The sequence below is a fragment of the Pseudomyrmex gracilis genome, unplaced genomic scaffold (assembly GCF_002006095.1).
Source record: "Pseudomyrmex gracilis isolate BER0280 unplaced genomic scaffold, ASM200609v1 scaffold_24, whole genome shotgun sequence".
Lineage (NCBI taxonomy): Eukaryota > Metazoa > Arthropoda > Insecta > Hymenoptera > Formicidae > Pseudomyrmex > Pseudomyrmex gracilis.
Window position 1 is genome coordinate 472,903 of NW_018020608.1, and position 16,717 is coordinate 489,619.

The 16,717-nt window shown below is 39.9% G+C and overlaps 3 protein-coding genes across 13 annotated transcripts; 2 read left to right on the top strand and 1 right to left on the bottom strand.

Annotated features, from left to right (window-relative positions):
* LOC109852049 (transmembrane and coiled-coil domains protein 2) lies at window positions 1-8,269 on the bottom strand. Of its 11 annotated transcripts, XM_020422836.1 has the most exons (12): window positions 7,909-8,269; window positions 4,559-4,708; window positions 4,249-4,471; window positions 3,519-3,702; window positions 3,173-3,401; window positions 2,956-3,000; window positions 2,644-2,726; window positions 2,176-2,184; window positions 1,235-1,527; window positions 742-1,142; window positions 320-480; window positions 1-185 (listed from the first exon to the last, which is right to left on the bottom strand). In XM_020422836.1, exons 1-11 carry the CDS (start codon window positions 7,977-7,979, stop codon window positions 324-326), a joined length of 1,845 nt encoding a protein of 614 aa, XP_020278425.1. In that variant the 5' UTR covers window positions 7,980-8,269; the 3' UTR covers window positions 1-185; window positions 320-323. The 11 variants fall into 11 exon arrangements, with proteins under 11 accessions (XP_020278425.1, XP_020278427.1, XP_020278426.1 ...); XM_020422838.1 differs by lacking the exon at window positions 2,176-2,184; XM_020422837.1 differs by lacking the exon at window positions 2,176-2,184 and having other exon boundaries at window positions 320-450; window positions 1,235-1,566.
* A 405-nt stretch (window positions 8,270-8,674) lies between these two features.
* Window positions 8,675-12,841, top strand: LOC109852031 (alanine--tRNA ligase, mitochondrial). Its single transcript, XM_020422803.1, has 12 exons — window positions 8,675-8,930; window positions 9,008-9,181; window positions 9,257-9,597; window positions 9,696-9,977; window positions 10,065-10,209; window positions 10,300-10,472; window positions 10,595-10,923; window positions 10,997-11,255; window positions 11,373-11,768; window positions 11,850-12,206; window positions 12,301-12,487; window positions 12,554-12,841. Exons 1-12 carry the CDS (start codon window positions 8,703-8,705, stop codon window positions 12,788-12,790), a joined length of 3,108 nt encoding a protein of 1,035 aa, XP_020278392.1. The 5' UTR covers window positions 8,675-8,702; the 3' UTR covers window positions 12,791-12,841.
* A 115-nt stretch (window positions 12,842-12,956) lies between these two features.
* LOC109852032 (TWiK family of potassium channels protein 7-like) lies at window positions 12,957-16,478 on the top strand. Its single transcript, XM_020422804.1, has 7 exons — window positions 12,957-13,428; window positions 14,681-14,812; window positions 14,899-15,091; window positions 15,203-15,418; window positions 15,490-15,639; window positions 15,777-15,978; window positions 16,076-16,478. The coding sequence occupies exons 1-7, from the start codon at window positions 13,264-13,266 to the stop codon at window positions 16,257-16,259; spliced, it is 1,242 nt and encodes a 413-aa protein (XP_020278393.1). The 5' UTR covers window positions 12,957-13,263; the 3' UTR covers window positions 16,260-16,478.
* The last annotated feature ends 239 nt before the right edge of the window (window positions 16,479-16,717 follow it).

Sequence of the window (16,717 nt, forward strand, 5' to 3'; positions counted from 1 at the left end):
AATAATAATAATAATAAATTTAAACAACCCAAAGATACAAATAAAGTTATTTACACATATACATACTATTATTATTGCTCCAATGCTACAACACTGACCAAACAGGTGCAGTTTTAATCAATTTTTAATGCAGCCCAACTTCATCACAGGGTTTTGAGAACAAAATTAAATTTAAGTATTCCACCCTAAAATAAATATCGTTTTCTTGAAATATCGTCGATGATCTTTGACATGTTTAGAAGCACTTTTGTATTTATATATCATATTGTAAGAAACAAGCAGTGTCAAACTGCTAAAAATAAAAATGTTGTCCACTTACAGTGCTACTTCATGGCGAGAGTCTGTTTGAGATGGCGCATGAGGTGGCTACCGACATCGTGCACCTCAGGCCATTGTTTCAGCACAAATACTATACCCAATACAACAAACGTTGTTGTTAATATACGCACCCTGCACATGAAACAATGAGGCTTAGTACAGCTGTAACAAATGTGCGAAAACCAAAAATAGAATAAAAGATGCGTAAAATAAATTCGAATGAGTGATCAAATTATAAATATATGAATATGAGAAGAAATTAACAAAAGCAAAACAATCATGGAGAAAGTAATAATTATAATAATTGTAATGTTATTCGATAAAAGTGAAACGTTTATAAGAACACAGTAATAATTATAATTATAATAAAATATTTATATATAAGAATATAAAAAAAAAGAATTATTTTAATAATAATCTCACCTAGTTCTGAGAAAAGGCATCATAATACCAGCACCTGTCGCAACAAGGAGCAAAATAACTTGCAATACTGTTAATAGTACATTTATCAATTTTACTGCCAATGCTCTCGCATTGCTGTTGTCGAGACCCTCTAACGTCACGTATTGTTGATGTTGTTGTTGCTGATGTTCCATTTTGCATATCTTGGTCTGACAACTCTCTAACATCTCGTGTATATCACGTAGTCTATCCTCGCTTTGATATTGAACTTTTTCCTCCATATCCGTAATAGTTTGCTTCAAATTTTCTACTTCGTTTTGATGCAATTCTGTTAAGTCATTGATCTGTTCTTCTAAACGTTCGCATCTGAAGCGTTCTTCTTGGAGTGAGTGGGAAAGATATGTCACTTCCTGCTGTAACGTCTATAATAAGGGAAAACACATTGACTATATATATATATATATGTACACATATTTTTATCGCATGTTTACAAAGAAAAAAATAAATAACACACCTTTACGCTATCTAACTTCTCTCTCATTCGGTCGAGGTTTTCTCGGTGTTCCTGCAGTTCTGCGAAAATCGATTTTAGACTCATGACTGCGTTATTACTGTGACACGCGTGTGGCTGTCCCCGACTACCAGGGCCGCTTTCGCTGGTCACGCTAGAACATTCCGAGCCCTCTTCAGACGGGAACTTCATAGCCGCCGCGCTCTGGGTAGATCCTAGGCTGCATCCGCCTGGGAGTGTAGCCGATCCGTGATGAGTTTTATCAGCGTCTTCAACGCTAGCGTTATCACCATTACCTGCATGCGTTGTATCGTTTACATAAAAAGTCGAGCCATCTGTAGAGACACAGAGGTGGCAAGTTAGAACGTTATCCAATACCAATGCTCGGCCTTTTGAAGAAATTTATCGTCGTTATAGATATTGTGTTTTTCTTAAACGGTTAACACTTCTTTGTTTTTATTATAACAATCAAAAAAGCAAGTTTTCTTTCTTGTGGTGAAAATGTTTGATTTGAGTACAACCGGGTTTTGTAGACAAAATAAAGTCATTTTACATAATATTATATTAATATATGTATATTTTATTACGAGTATTGGATAACTGACCACAAAAATAAAAGCTAATGCGTAATTTATAAAAAGCCACTGCAGAATCACATAATAAATCGCCACGAAAATCTTTAACGATATGCAACTTAGAAAACACAACCAGATTTATATCAAAAGGAATAAAAATTTAAGAAGCAAAAATTAAAAAATGCGCAAGATAAGTTTTAATATTAATCTTTGAGGACAACGATGTACACCAATCGTATTATTATTTATCTGCTTCATAAAGAAAATAAAAAGCTCAAAGCAGCTAAAAAAATACATAAACACTGTGCACGAAGCTTGTAATAAAAGTGTAACAGAAATGACTTGCTCTTTGGACAACACATTACTTACTACTCTCAACTGCCATGATAGCAAAAATGTTAAAGAATATTTATTCTCTTATTTTTACACATGTTTTTGTTTTACACTTAAACAAATAGCAACGGATTTCATACGAGAATGATATTTTAATATAATTAAATAATACGTATGTCGTATATTACTTTCAAAAATGTATTTAATCAGAAAAGTTTTAACTCTTTATACTTGAATATGTTAAGACATAAGTGTTAACGAAAGTGTTTTGTTAGAAGTTGTCTAGTAAAGTCAGATTCTGACGAGTTTTGTATTTTGACGGCACATATATGTATATATATATATATATATATATAATAAATATACATGTACGTATATGTATACATATTATATATTTATATATATACACTTTATGTATGTAAAAATTTAATTATATGTATGTATATTGCAATATTATATCTTTTATATATCTTTAAATTTTGCTGAAGATTCATTGTTACTTACGTGACAGTGTATTTATATTATCAGCACTTCCAAATTTGTTTTTGATAAGATGAGCAAATTCCCTCGGTTTAGACATTACAGTTCTGCAATAAAATAAATTACAAATAAATAATCTTGTGTGACAAATAAATTTGTTTTTTTAAATTGTCAAATGAGAGTAAGAGAAAGAGAAAGAAAGAATGTTAAACTTTAAGTTAAAAAAAAAAAAAAAAAAATACTAAATCTAAGAAGACCTCAAGTGGTGAATCAACCGTATGAGAATAGGATTTAGGCTTATTTAGGCATTGGATCTATTTTCGTATGAACACTAACCCTGAAAAACCAGTGATTCCATCCCTGATGTTTCCCCCCACATTTCTGAAATACAAGTCCAAAATTAGCCGTGGAGTTATTACTCTTTCACATTGTTTATCCACTAACGTACAGTAACTTATATCGAGAAAATTATAAATAATTTTTCTTGAATCGCGTGTAATGAGATGGAAAAAAAAAAAAAAAAAAAAAAAACACTTTTTTCTTAACAACCTACTTGAGTCCTTGTCCCATATCTCTCAACATCTCTCTCGGTTGTCTGTGACTCGTCGGCGCGCCGTTCATCTCGTAATTTTTTAATTTTTTCGTATAGCTATCTAACTTCTTTTGTAGCTGTGAAATACTGTGCGCTGATTTTTGATTCTTTTTCTCGAACACCGTTTTAATCCTAGTTAACTGTTGCTTGTCCGCGTTAGCGGCCAGTTTTAAATATTCATTGACGTTTTCTAAAACAAAAATAACACACAGAATAATAACGTACGATTGATAACAAGTAACTTTCGTAATCATATATTTACGCGAATACGTAATTAGTTAGTTAAAATCCAGTTATATATACGTACCATCGCGAGTAGTTTGTTCTATTCTTATTTGTTCTTTCGTCTTTGCGATTTTACTTTGAATGTGTTCGATAGCTTGACGAACTCGTGTCGCGCTGGAGTCAACATCGTCGCTTATCAATTCAGAAGAACCATTTGATAGGAACGATTGAGTCGTGTAGACGAACGATTGAGTTGTGTATTGTTCCTGCGTACGCATCATGTACTTCAATATTATTTTCAAAGACGCGTACGTATAAACAACTAGCACACACGAGACTGTATTAGTATCAAATGTAAAATTATGTATTTTGCGCACTTTTGCCCACGTACGCAAATTTATTCCGCATTAAGAATTTTGTTATAGAGAAAACACAACAAAGTTTGCAATTCGTTTTGAGTTTTAAATAAGTTCAAAGTCGATTTACTTGTGTGCTCGAACATTTATGCAAATAGCTGAACTAGTCACAAGCCGGCTGCATGTTGCAACGGTAGTTGATAAGATTGCAGTCTTTTTTAATTAATACTTATATACAACGTGGTAATATATTACGTAACTATCTCTTTATGTAAGAACGCAAGGATATAGACTTGATAAGTGCGTTTGTGATGAGAAAGATTTTTTTCCCGTATGTCTCTGATCCTTGTATACGTTCTCTCAGATCGTATTGTCTTAGTACAAAGTATATACTTTTATTAATAGAACCGAGAGATATTCAAGATTGATCTTTATAACGGGATGTTAAATACGTACTCCTTCATCATCAGTCGGTGGATGAATATTTGGCACAAACTCATCTGGCTCGGCAGTGTTTGAAGTATTACTTGGTTCATCCATGGCATCTCCCATGCGCATTAAATTGCCGGGCGATCTTTGTCTACCGCTTCCCTTCATGTTGAGACTGCTTCCGCCACCGCCACCACCGCCGCCACCACCACTACTTCCACTGCCTGTGCTACCCTCGCCGGCTTGAGAACTAAATGAACATTTGGCAAATTTTATTTTCATATATTTGTTCACACATTACTTCATTTTCACGTACGTATATACACGATTTTCTCACATTGAAACATTACGCAGTCTTGGAGTATGATCCACGCTTGCCGTTGTCTGTTGCTGATGAAGTTGAGACGTTGACGTTGCTCTACTAGGAGAACCACTGCGTGAGCTGTTTTTACTGGAAGTGTTCACCATCAAGCTTGCCATAACTTCTCTTTAAAATTGGTTGTCATTTATTATTTCGTTTCAGCGAGTTCACATCGAACCTGTGCATAACAAATCGCAATCATCATTACAAGATTGTTGTGAAAAAGCGGATGATGCTGATTATTCCCGTTCAGTGTAATTGGATTTGTTTTATATTCCAAAATAAATCCTACTGCCATATCTACTGTGAATGTCGATATAGTGAATTATTTTAAACCGGCAAAAATGATAAGAGATAATAAAGTTTCTTTTCCACCTTACTCGATAAAGGGAACAGATATTGTAACAATAGATGAAAAGTTGGATCACGAGCCTCTTTAATATCATAGATTAAATAATTCATATCACGTATGCGCTCATAAGCTTTGTCATATATATATATATATATTTTATATTATATTTCCTGGTATTCTAGTATATCTTTGCGATAATGCTTTATCTCAGTAGCAGTTATCATGATTCACACAGGCTTTTTCTCAGGAAAAACAAGCCGATGAATCAGTTTCCTCTTCGGTACAATTTTTTATTCCAGTACATTTTTTCATACACTTTTCTATATTTCTTACTTAAAGCATAAATAAATTTTTGCTTACTATTAATACATTATTATCAAACACTACGTGCAAATTATTCTCTACACGTGTGTTCGCGAGCGAGCGAGCGCGCGCGCGCGCGCGTTAATATCGTTTCCTTCTTCATTTGCTCTATTGTCAATCAAACGAAACAAAACACGATAAGTTGCAGAACAACATCCCACTGTTAGGATCCTCACGTAATCTATCGTGGGCAGTAATTTTCTCTAAGAGGTTACACACATTATCTAATTTATACTTTAAATATACATTGAGCACTGACTGAATCTAAATTTAGAATATAGGATGTCACATATAAAGAGGGATTCATCCAAGTGTTACACACACACACACACACACAATTACAATAAAATCACTTTGATTGCATCGAACATGTACAGTGATAAATTTCTGTAAAAATATACGAAAGCGCATGTATCGGACTCGGAACAAGATGCAAGACTCTTCTCCAAAGAATTTTTAATAAAACTACGTTTAAAAAAAATTAATTCTCGTATTTGCATACGTATTTGTACATGTATATATTTACATGCACACACCCGCCTCCTGTAAAGTTCGATAAAGTAAATACAAAAATCAAAAAAAGTAAAATCGTCGAAAATATTTCGGTCTATTTTTTTTTCTCTGTTGTTGTTGACAAAAAAAATACAACAAAAAAAAAACAAAACACTCGCACGAGCCTTTTTTTCTCAATTCTACGTATCACTTTCAATTCAATTTCTTAACTGGTGATTCATTGCTATTATCATAACTGCGGACTGCCAATGTTGATCTGGAACTAAGGATGCGTAATGAATGACATGACATGCACGCCGAGGAGGAGCATAGTCCACCAAATGATGCGAAATTCGCTACGTGTGCGCGCACCGCGATGCGATTTCGCGTCGGGCGAAACAAAGTTGCTAAAAAAAAAAAAAAAAACACGGCAATTCCAAATTCTCAAAGAAGAATAAATCGAAATTTATCTCCGGAGAAATTTCTGAAATCGATAGCAAAACAAAAAAAATCCTACTTCAACATCCTTCGCAAAAGTGTGCGGGAACGGCAACAATAGCGGAAAGTTTTATTTCACGAACGGATAGAATCGGAAAACCGATTTTAAGAAAATTTTGTCACACGTTTTCGGTCGGTGGTTCGAAAACGAAAGGACGTCAAACCTGTGTCGTATCACGTGTCGAAGAGAAAGTCTCGGTAATACGATTTTAAAACGGCAGCCGACGGGATGTGTAATTTCGCGAGAAAAAAAAAAAAAAAAAGAAACTGTCATACTTACGCGTAACGCAACCACACGGGACGGGGGGGGGAGGGGGGACAGGTAACACACCCGAGCGAACACGGCGCGTCACAACAACGAACTGTAAAACCGTGCGTTCGCGCGCAACGTGCGTTCTAGGCTCTTCTACCCGCGGTAGGTAGGTGACATATAGAAGAAATTTTTCACAAGCAAAGTCTAGTCACCTGAACTTCGTTTCCTTGTCGCGCGACAGAGAGAGAGAGAGAGAGAGAGAGAGAGAGAAAGAGCGCGACGCGGACCTTGTCACGCGAATCCGAAGTGACAGTCCGCGGGCAATATCCAGCATGCGGTATCAATGCGAAACACACATACACATACACACACACACACACACATACACAGGCTCGTATTAATAGCGCGAGTTTTACACAGACAACAATAGATTTTGCAAATGTCGTTTGTGTACACAAATTCTTACCGCGCGTTTTTTTTTCTCGCACAAAACACAAGATCCACACAACTCTTCGTAAAGCGGAGAGAAAAAAATCTCGCGAAGATATCTCCCCGCGCGTAAACACACAAAGCCCAAAAGATTACAAAGATAGCCAGTCACATCGACGTGCACGCGCTAATTAAACTCCAGTTAGCTGTTTCTTGCTCTCGTTTGCGAGGCCGTGTGCTTTATCTGTGTCATAACTCGAGGAGGAGGTTCTTCGCAAGAGCGCGAGAAAATAAGATTCTCTCCGTCTCTCTCTCTCTCTCTCCCGCTCTCCGAAAGAGAATTAAATTTGGCACATCGTTGCGCACCTAAAAAACGACATTGTCGCAACCGGCTCTAAATGCGATCGCGTCTCTCGCGCGACGGATTTCGTCCTTTAAAACGTGTGTCACATTCGGCGCACAGATGACGATCCACGAAAGTAAACACGCCAACTCCGCGGCGCGGAGGCGTGCGATTGCGAATCGACGCACGTTCGGGACGACGACGACGGAGGAGGAGGAGGAGGAGGAGGAGGTTCGTCCAGACGCGGCGGACTGTGATGCGACAAACAAAATCCTTCCCGGGCGTGAATCTTATCGAGTGACGACGCGCGTATAAACAGACGTCGCGGATGACGGGTGCATTCTGAGCGCGATCGTGTGTCACTTCGCGAGTCGAGATGCGTTTTTTTTCTTTTCTTTTACTCCGAATCGGTCAATGTCAACGCGAAACGGAGGGGCGTCGACGACGTGCCGCTTGACTCTCTCCTCGTCTCCTCTCTTACAAAACTTTCCTCTACCCTCGCGGAATATCGCGACACCAGAGTCGCGCCGTCTTTGTCTCTCTCTCTCTCTCTTTCTCTCTCTCTCTCTCTCCCACTCTCTCGCTCTTTCTCTCACCTTTCACCTCGCTCGGTGTTTCCGCGGCGACGTCTCGACGCGACGACAAAAAATGCGCGGCGACCGCACATGCAAGTGTGCAACAGCGCGTAGAGACACGACTCTCGGCCCCGTCGCAGATTGGCTCTCTCTCTCTCTCTCTCTCTATGATTGTTCTCGCGAAAGGGGATGACGTTTCGCTCGTGGCAACGAGTTCTTCGCTTTATGCGCGCCGACAACACGACAACAACGGGCGTGTCATCGCTCACCGGCCGATCTGATTGACATCGTCGCGCGAAACGTGCAACGATCGGTGCGACGATGTCGACGCGCGCGGACGATACGTTGCGTGTGCGATGCACTAACGCTGTTCGTTGCCGATGTCGATAGGTCGCGCGCCGTCGCGACCATGGATGTGGGAATACCGAATTACCGGGTTGCGAAGCGCGACGACGAGGGAAGTTGATACCGCCTTCGCGGTACGAGACGACGGGATAATTTCCGCACACATTTGATTGGTCGTTGTTCTGCGCAAGCGTCGCAATTCTCACGGTTGTTGAGCAAAATTTTAGTCGTCAGATCTTGAAGGCAAACCAACCAATCACGGATCAGCGTTCCGAGCGATCCGAGCGAAGTTCCATGGAAGTTCGCTAAACTCAAGATTGCCTTTCTCTATTCTGATTGGTCAAATTTTTTAAATCCAATTCCAATTCGCAGTGTGAGTCGGACTTAATAAAAATAAAAAACATAAGGTGTTCTCGCACCTGTGATTGTTACGTAGTCGAAGATTGTCCCAGAGTTGGAATTTAATTCGCATGATGCATCATCTGTGGGCGAGAACCGGTCCCGTAACAAAGAGAATGATTTTTTTGAATTTAACACGTTCGTACACAAACGGTCGGTTCGCAAACAAATCGGCTAATCTGATTAGAAAAGAATTTATAGATTATTTTACCGACCTGAAGCACAATGTCATTCGTTCTAGTCCTGTATCGCCGGTTAACGATCGGTCTCTTGCGTTTGTCAACGCCGGCATGAATCAAGTACGTTTTAATAAATGACATTTTTGTTGTATCAGATGATCGATGAATTATTGTTTCTCACACGTTTCGTTCTTAAGTTCAAGGGGATTTTCTTAGATTATTACGAGCCACCCGCAACAAAAGTTACAAACTCGCAAAAGTGTGTCAGGGTGGGTGGAAAACACAACGATCTAAGTGTTGTTGGTAATGACAGTTATCATCACACGTTTTTTGAAATGCTTGGAAACTGGTCGTTTGGAGATTATTTCAAGGTGTGCAAAGAAAATTATTGTTGTGCCATTTTGCTATGCTTGTTGTTGTGTTATTTCAACAATTTCATATTTTAGGAAGAGGCTTGCTCATATGCCTGGAATCTTCTGACAAATGTGTACAATATACCCAAGGAATATCTGTACGTAACATATTTTGGTGGTAATGAAGAACTAGGCCTGGCTCCGGATCTCGAGTGCAAAGATATCTGGCTGAGACTGGGTCTTTCAGAATGCAAAATTCTACCTTTTGATATGCGAGACAATTTTTGGGAAATGGGTGCGTCGGGACCTTGCGGACCTTGCACAGAAATACACGTGGACTATGTAAAACGATCTTCCAATCAAGCTGATCGAGTGAATAAAGGACATGACGATCTTATGGAGTTGTGGAATATAGTTTTTATACAATACGAAAGGTAAATTCGCGTACAATAGTAGTTTAATAATATAATTGCGTTTTTTATTGATTAAGATCGCGCAGATCAATACACTGTAATATTTTATGATTTTTCAGACTTGCGAATGGATGTATAGTACCTTTACCAAAACATCATGTTGACACGGGCATGGGACTCGAGCGACTAGTTACTTTGTTGCAAGGAAAAAGATCAAATTACGATACGGATCTTTTTCAGCCGTTGTTCAAAGCAATACAAAATTACTCGAAGGCGCCGGAATACAGAGGAACGTACGGCAATGACGATGTCGGCAAAATTGACTACGGCTACAGGATCTTAGCGGATCATGCGAGAATGATAACCGTCGCGCTAGCTGATAACATGTTACCCGAGCAAAAGTACGTGTGTGTTTTATTTATTGTTTATTTAGAAATCACACAAACTTAAGCAATGCATAGCGAAAACAACATATGACGCTTTTTTAGTCCAAAACTGCGAAGAATATTACGAAGCGCGATAGACGTAGGCGAAGAGATTTTCAAGAAAAGTGGAATTGTCGCCGAGCTTGCTCGCAATGTGGCTGATAACTTGAACGCAGCTTATCCAGAATTGCACAGTAATTTAAAACAAGTGATTTAAAAATCCAAATGAAAAATTTATTTTTCTCATTCTTTTTTTTTTTTTAATATGATCTTTAACGTAAATAGAGCCTTTTGTTAGGTACAAAGGATAATAAACTTTGAGGAAGATCTCTTGAAGAGATTGCGAAATACTTGCGGTAAAACGTGGAAGAACATGGTGAAAACTCGGCCCGAACTGGCATCGGTCACTGAGTGGATGGCTCCCGGTTTAGTAGACGGCTACAAATATCTACAGTCCATGATGAAAGACTTGTAAGATACTTAACAATCATTTTAAAAACATTTTAAATGGACAAATCGTTTTTTAAAATGTTTTTTTATATATAACTTCCTTATTACTACATTTAGTGACTTATGTAATATATTATTTACAGGCGTAAAACCGATGCGTTACCCGGAACAGTCGCGTTTAATCTGTACAAAACGTACGGCCTGAATCCGGAAACTATAACAGAGTTAGCGCAAATCGAATCGTTGCATTTTGACGAAACCGACTTCGAAAAGCACCTTGATAACCACAGATATCAGATGAGAATAGGATTAGACAGATATAGCAACGTGCTCACTAAGGAATCCTTGAGAATACTCAAAGAAAATAACGTACCTAAGACAGACGATTCGTTCAAGTACAATTACACGTACGACGGAAATGACTATGAATTCCCAACGCTCAACAGCAAACTTGTTGGCATCATTTTTAACGGTAATGTCAGATCAAATCTATTTTGCGTATTTCTAACGGATCATAGTAACGCTTTTTTTATTATATATTACAGGAAAAATAATTGCAAGTAAAAATAATATCAATGTTACAAAACTTGATGACGCAACGTCCTTGGACGTTGGCGAGATATTGAATAGTACGGATGACATCGGTATTATACTGGACAGGACGATATGTTACTCGTTAGAAGGTGGTCAAGTTTCGGACAAAGGGAATATTTGTATCAGGAATTTGCATTTCATTGTAGACAGTGTCAGAAAAGTTGACGGCTATGTGATACATTGTGGACGTTTTGTCAAAACAGATGTACCGTAAGTGTAGTTTGTATATTTTACACAATTGCACAACTTCAAAAATGATTGCGTATACGGAAATTTGTAAATAATCAATTTATAAACATCTGGAGCAATAATCTGTACAATTTTTAGGACGTCAGAACTGCGGTTGCAACTGGAAGACGATTGCTCAGTAACCATAGAACCAAATTCGCGCGTTGGAGCTATGAAACATCACACAGCGGCACATTTGTTGAACGCGGCCGTAAAACAAGTTACGGAAGCGGCTTATCAACGTGGGTGCGCGGTGAACTCGGACAGTTTGAAATTGATCTTCAATTCGTTCGGTCAACAATTTGCAACGAAAGAAATAAGAACGATAGAAGATCGCATTAATAACGTCATACAATCTCAAGCCGCGGTAACTGTACGAAATTTAAATTCGCTCGAGCTGTTAAATCAAGATAACGTTACGTTACTGCCTGGGGAACTATATCCTTACACGGGCATCAGAGTCATAGAAATTAACTCTGATGATTTGCAGGCGAAGTTAGTTAAATCCGAATTTCAGATACTAAATGCATTTTTGTTTAACTCGACAATGTAAATTAACATATTGTGTGTTTGCAGAGAACCATGTTGCGGTACGCACGTTCACAATACGGGAGTGTTGCAACAGTTTTGGGTTTCGACGTGTACCTTGAAGGGAGCTACAAGATACACGGTCAATGCCGTTGTTGGACCAAAGGCTGTACGCATGAAACGAGCCAGTGACAAGGTGTGGAACAGAATTGCGGAGCTGGAAGATATGTCGCGAAATGGCAAGATAACGTACGAGTTCTTGGACGCGGAAATAAGTCGAATGAAGGAAGAGATCAGGAACGAGAACGCGGAGATACCATTACCTTGCACGATTAAGGAGAAGTACCTGACGCACTTGGACGCTATGAACAAAGCGGCGAGGGTACGAGAAAAAGAAACGGAAAAGTATGTAAATTATCTCTTGTGTTGTTAGAAAGTTGAGATTCCACTTGTAAATTCGACAAAAAACATTTTCACAATGAATCTTTTTTTTTCATAGAGCTTCTATAGTTAATGACATCGCTAATACTGCCGCTAATTCGTCATCCGGTTTTATTGTGCACTGGCTGGACAAGAATCCCACCTATATGTCGCTGCACGAAATTGTATCTCTTTTTCCCGAGACGCCGATATTAATTCTGTGTGCCACCGATCAATTCGTGAGAGCAAGATGTTCCGTGCCGCAGGTACGTACGCGCGCGTGTAACACAATTTAACAAATCAATTACAAACAACAATACCAACGCTCGTAGGAAATTGCCTCGAGCGAATTCAACGCGCAGATCTGGATGGATATTGTTCTTCGGATCTTCAACGCGAAGCACGGACCGATCAAAGGATTCAAACCGATGTTGGTTGCAAGTATGAAAGCTGTGGAATCGCCGAGGGATTTTCAGATACTCGTGGAAAAAGCACTCGGTGAAGCTACCAAATTTGCGTCCGCGCGTGCAAAACAAGTCCGGCAAGTTGTCGATAACAAGAATCAGTGAGAGAGACGCTGTAACTCTTACAAGAGACTCCATTCGTGCAAGGATAATTATGTGATTATAATAAATTCTTATTTATATATAAAACTCAAGTCACTCACACACACACACACACACACACGCATAAACGCTCGTTCTCACTACTCTCTCTTTTTCCCAGAGAAACAATCAACTTTTTATTTCCTCAAAACACACAATATTGCAAAACAATTTTCTTTTCCTACGAGGTCGACCATTTTTTCGACCGATCCTTCAAACAGAAATTTCTTCTTTTCTCGACTTTTTTTTTTTTTACAATGCGGCGTGATTTCTGACAAAAAGCGCGTTATACGCGTGTGCATTAACGCACCAACGCGATGCAGTGAAAAATTCCGAACGACTTTCTTCTCGGAGATCGCGGAGTCAATTGAACAGTCTTCTCCGAGTGGTCGGCGCGTTTGCGTCGTTCGTGGAAAAGCGAGACGGTCGCGAACGTTATGACGAACGGCGCCAAATGCATCTCCTCGTCCGTCGCGGATTGCGGCGACAAGGATGTCAAACAACAGTTCTTCAAGGAGGAGACGATGCGAAAGGCCAAGTCGATCGCCGGACACGTCGGCCTTCTAATCGCTCTGATGCTCTATACCGCGATCGGAGGATTGGTGAGTTTCGGAATGAAACAAAGAGAACCGAAGACACATTTTTATTATCCGAATAAGAAAAACACTGGAAACAAAAAAAACAAGCCGTGAAAAGGTGACGAGTTTTTTGTTGGTAAAAGATCTCCGATTTGGAGGATGATAATTGATTTACGAAAATTCTGACGATTTCGATTGGTCCATCTTCTTCGTTATCGAAGTCGTTGGAAATGATTTCGTTCTGATTTCGAGAGGCGCAACTCACTAATTGCAATTTGTTTTTTTTGTTTTTTTAGGTCTAATCGACCTAACGACTAGAAATACGCGGTATTTGAGATTCTGCTCGATTTTTTTTGGAGAAAATCTCGTCGGATTACATAAGACACACCGAGTGCGCGGAACCGGACAAAGAAGCGAAGTGCAAGGCGCGATTATATTCCCGTAAATGCGCGCGCGCGCTCGTATTTTCGTTCGGGTTTCAACATGACGATTTCCAGGGATAAAGTTTAAATGCGTGTTTCATAAATATTTACATTCTCTCTGTGCAATAACGAACGGAACTTCTCTCCCCTGAGAATCGTATTACCTTTTATTTTTAGCGAACGGACTAATCGAACGGTACATTTACTACCGATCTGCCATTCAATGGGTAAAAATATCGCGCGTTGAAAATTCTCGATAGTTACGAGTTTTTGAGTGCGCTATAACACGAAAATAGTCCTTAAAAATAGCCGCGCGTGTATATCCCAAGACTTGCCGCGCGTCTCTTAATGAACTCTCTCCACTTCTCGAAGCAACAAAGTGAATTTTTTTTGTTCTATTGCGAGGGTGTGTTTTTTCACATTACTCTCGTACGTTTGCGATAATGATAAATAAAAATAAAAAAAAACAATTACTACGCGCATCGACCGATGACGGCAAGTGATCGACGACCGATCGTCACCGGATAAACAGCATCAACGATTTAGCAAACAGGACGCGGACGCGCATTAACTGAACAAATACGCAGATATCGGACAAATATTACGCGTCGCGCATCACAATCCGGAGTAGCACTTGAAAGCTCGACGCATAGCGCGTGCGATAAATCCATTGGATTAATCACTAAAATGTTATTTATAAAAACCGATGTAACGTTTTATATATATATATGTATGAAATAACAGATCTAAAAAACACAGAAAAAATGTCAAATTTCTACCTCGTGTAACGTTGATCGAAGCGGGATTGTGTGTCTCGTTAAAATGCATAAAATTTTAAAAACGCGCTTTCTCAGGTCTTCCGGCAGATTGAACTTCCGGCGGAGCTCGAGCGGCTCGAGCGTTTGCGTGCGAAATTACGCGCGCAACGATACCGTTTTGTCGAGTCCGTCTTCAACAACACGGACGTCTCCAATTTGCGAACTTTGGTGAGAACTTGGTGATCACAATTGTATAGTCGCTTTTTTTCGTTCGTTATTAGCTTTTGAAGATCTGATTCTGAACGAATTTCCAGGTGAGCGTGGAGCTACGCGACTACGAGGAAGCGGTTCAGGAGGCGGCGGAAGCGGGTCTTTTAGTTAGTTTCGTCGCGGACATCATCGTTCAGAACGATCGGGCCGAATCGACGAACCTACCGCCCGTCGTGACCGAGAGGTGGAGCGTTCTCCAAGCGATTTTTTTCGCCAGCACCGTCCTCACCACGATCGGTCGGTTCTGATAAAATATATTGAAACAATTGGGCTCTTTGCTCGCGCGAAGGAATCTTCTATTATTTTTTTTCCTGTCGCTTGAATTTGCGACCACTTGCCGTTCGACAGGATATGGAAACGTCGTGCCCTCCACCAACCTGGGAAAGATCTTCTGCATCCTCTTCGCTTTCGTCGGCATACCCCTCACCCTCATCGTGATCGCTGATCTGGGAAAACTGTTCGCTGAGGTTGTGGTGCATATCGCGCTCGTGGCGAAGTCGAAGCTTCCGTTTCGCGCCAGACTCTCGTGCATTCCGACGAACGTAACCGGCCGACGATCGCTCGGTGAGTTGTTTTTTTTTTTTTTTTATTTAAAAGTCGATTTTGAATGAGTTCGAAAACATTTTTTCTCACAGGTGCGTGCGCCGCCATCGCGCTGCTCTTTCTGTACCTCGCTTGCGGCGCCGGCATGTTCATGCTGTGGGAGGACGACTGGGATTTCTTCGACGGGTTCTACTTCTGCTTCGTGACCATGACCACCATCGGCTTCGGTGACCTCGTGCCGAGTAAACATTGAGATTCTGTTGGTTAAAAAATTGTAAAATAAATTAAAAAACCTTCGCGTATATTTTTTCTTTATTATTTTATTTATTGCAATTTGATTTGATCTGCTACTATGTGATCTCTTTGTCCTCTCACCCAGAGAAGCCCAAGTACACATTGTTGTGTACGCTGTACATCCTGGTCGGTCTGGCGCTGACCGGAACCATAATCGAACTGGTCAGACGACAATACGCCCAGTCGTGGAGGAGGCTGCAACGACTGAGCGGTCCGTTGGCCGAAGCTCTCAGAAAACTCGGCGAGCAAGCGGGCGACGACATGTCCGCATTGCATTCGGATTTGAGGTACGTCAACGCTTCCAACGTTTCCCCAAGTCGTTCTGAATATTTTTTTAATCAATAACTTCGCTAATTTCTTTTTTTTTTTTTTTTTTTTTTTTAGGAAAGTACTGACGGTCATATCGATGCCGCGCTTGAGGTGGTCCGCGTCCGTCGATCGGGACGGAGTACCGAAGGATCGCGATTGGGAAGAAGCGATTGAAGCGATGCTACGCGACATCGCCAGGTCCGCACCGCCGCCCAAAAAACCGATCGTGCAGATCGTTGTTTACGAATCCAGCGTCTGAAACGTCTCTCTCGCTGCTCTTAAAGAAAATGAAAAAAAAAAAAAAAAAAAATATCGCCGAGACACGATATTTCGGATGAAACCAAGAAGAGATTGAAATAAACAAATCGGCAATAAAGAATCTGGACTCTGTGTTGTCCAGTTAACTCTGTTGTCAATTTATTTATTTCCAGGAAAATAAAATGTGCTAGTCGAAATCTTGCGTCTCGTTGTTTTTTGTCTTTGAACGGGCCGCAGGTTTTTGTAAAAATAGAAAAAAAAAAAAAACGACCCAGAACACATCAAGATGAAAGAGATCTCTCGCGTGCGAGAATATCGAATCCGCAAGAGTCTCAATCGCGATCTGGGAGTCGACTCTGTATCACGCGGTGTAGTGAAAATTACAAAAACTGAGCGAATTTACTAAAATATCTGTGATTTTGTTAGTTGACAACTAGTAAATTTTCTCACTTTTGTAAT

Coding starts and splice junctions, on each gene's coding strand:
- LOC109852049 (XM_020422835.1), bottom strand. CDS start 7,979: ATGTGCGGTCGCCGCGCATTTTTTGTCGTCGCGTCGAGACGTCGCCGC. Junction 4,472..4,558: donor AGACTGCGTAATGTTTCAAT/GTGAGAAAATCG, acceptor ATGTTCATTTAG/TTCTCAAGCCGGCGAGGGTA. Junction 1,143..1,234: donor AGAAGTTAGATAGCGTAAAG/GTGTGTTATTTA, acceptor CCCTTATTATAG/ACGTTACAGCAGGAAGTGAC.
- LOC109852031 (XM_020422803.1), top strand. CDS start 8,703: ATGATGCATCATCTGTGGGCGAGAACCGGTCCCGTAACAAAGAGAATG. Junction 9,978..10,064: donor AACATGTTACCCGAGCAAAA/GTACGTGTGTGT, acceptor ACGCTTTTTTAG/TCCAAAACTGCGAAGAATAT. Junction 10,210..10,299: donor TGCACAGTAATTTAAAACAA/GTGATTTAAAAA, acceptor GCCTTTTGTTAG/GTACAAAGGATAATAAACTT.
- LOC109852032 (XM_020422804.1), top strand. CDS start 13,264: ATGACGAACGGCGCCAAATGCATCTCCTCGTCCGTCGCGGATTGCGGC. Junction 15,419..15,489: donor AACCGGCCGACGATCGCTCG/GTGAGTTGTTTT, acceptor TTTTTCTCACAG/GTGCGTGCGCCGCCATCGCG. Junction 15,979..16,075: donor GCATTGCATTCGGATTTGAG/GTACGTCAACGC, acceptor TTTTTTTTTTAG/GAAAGTACTGACGGTCATAT.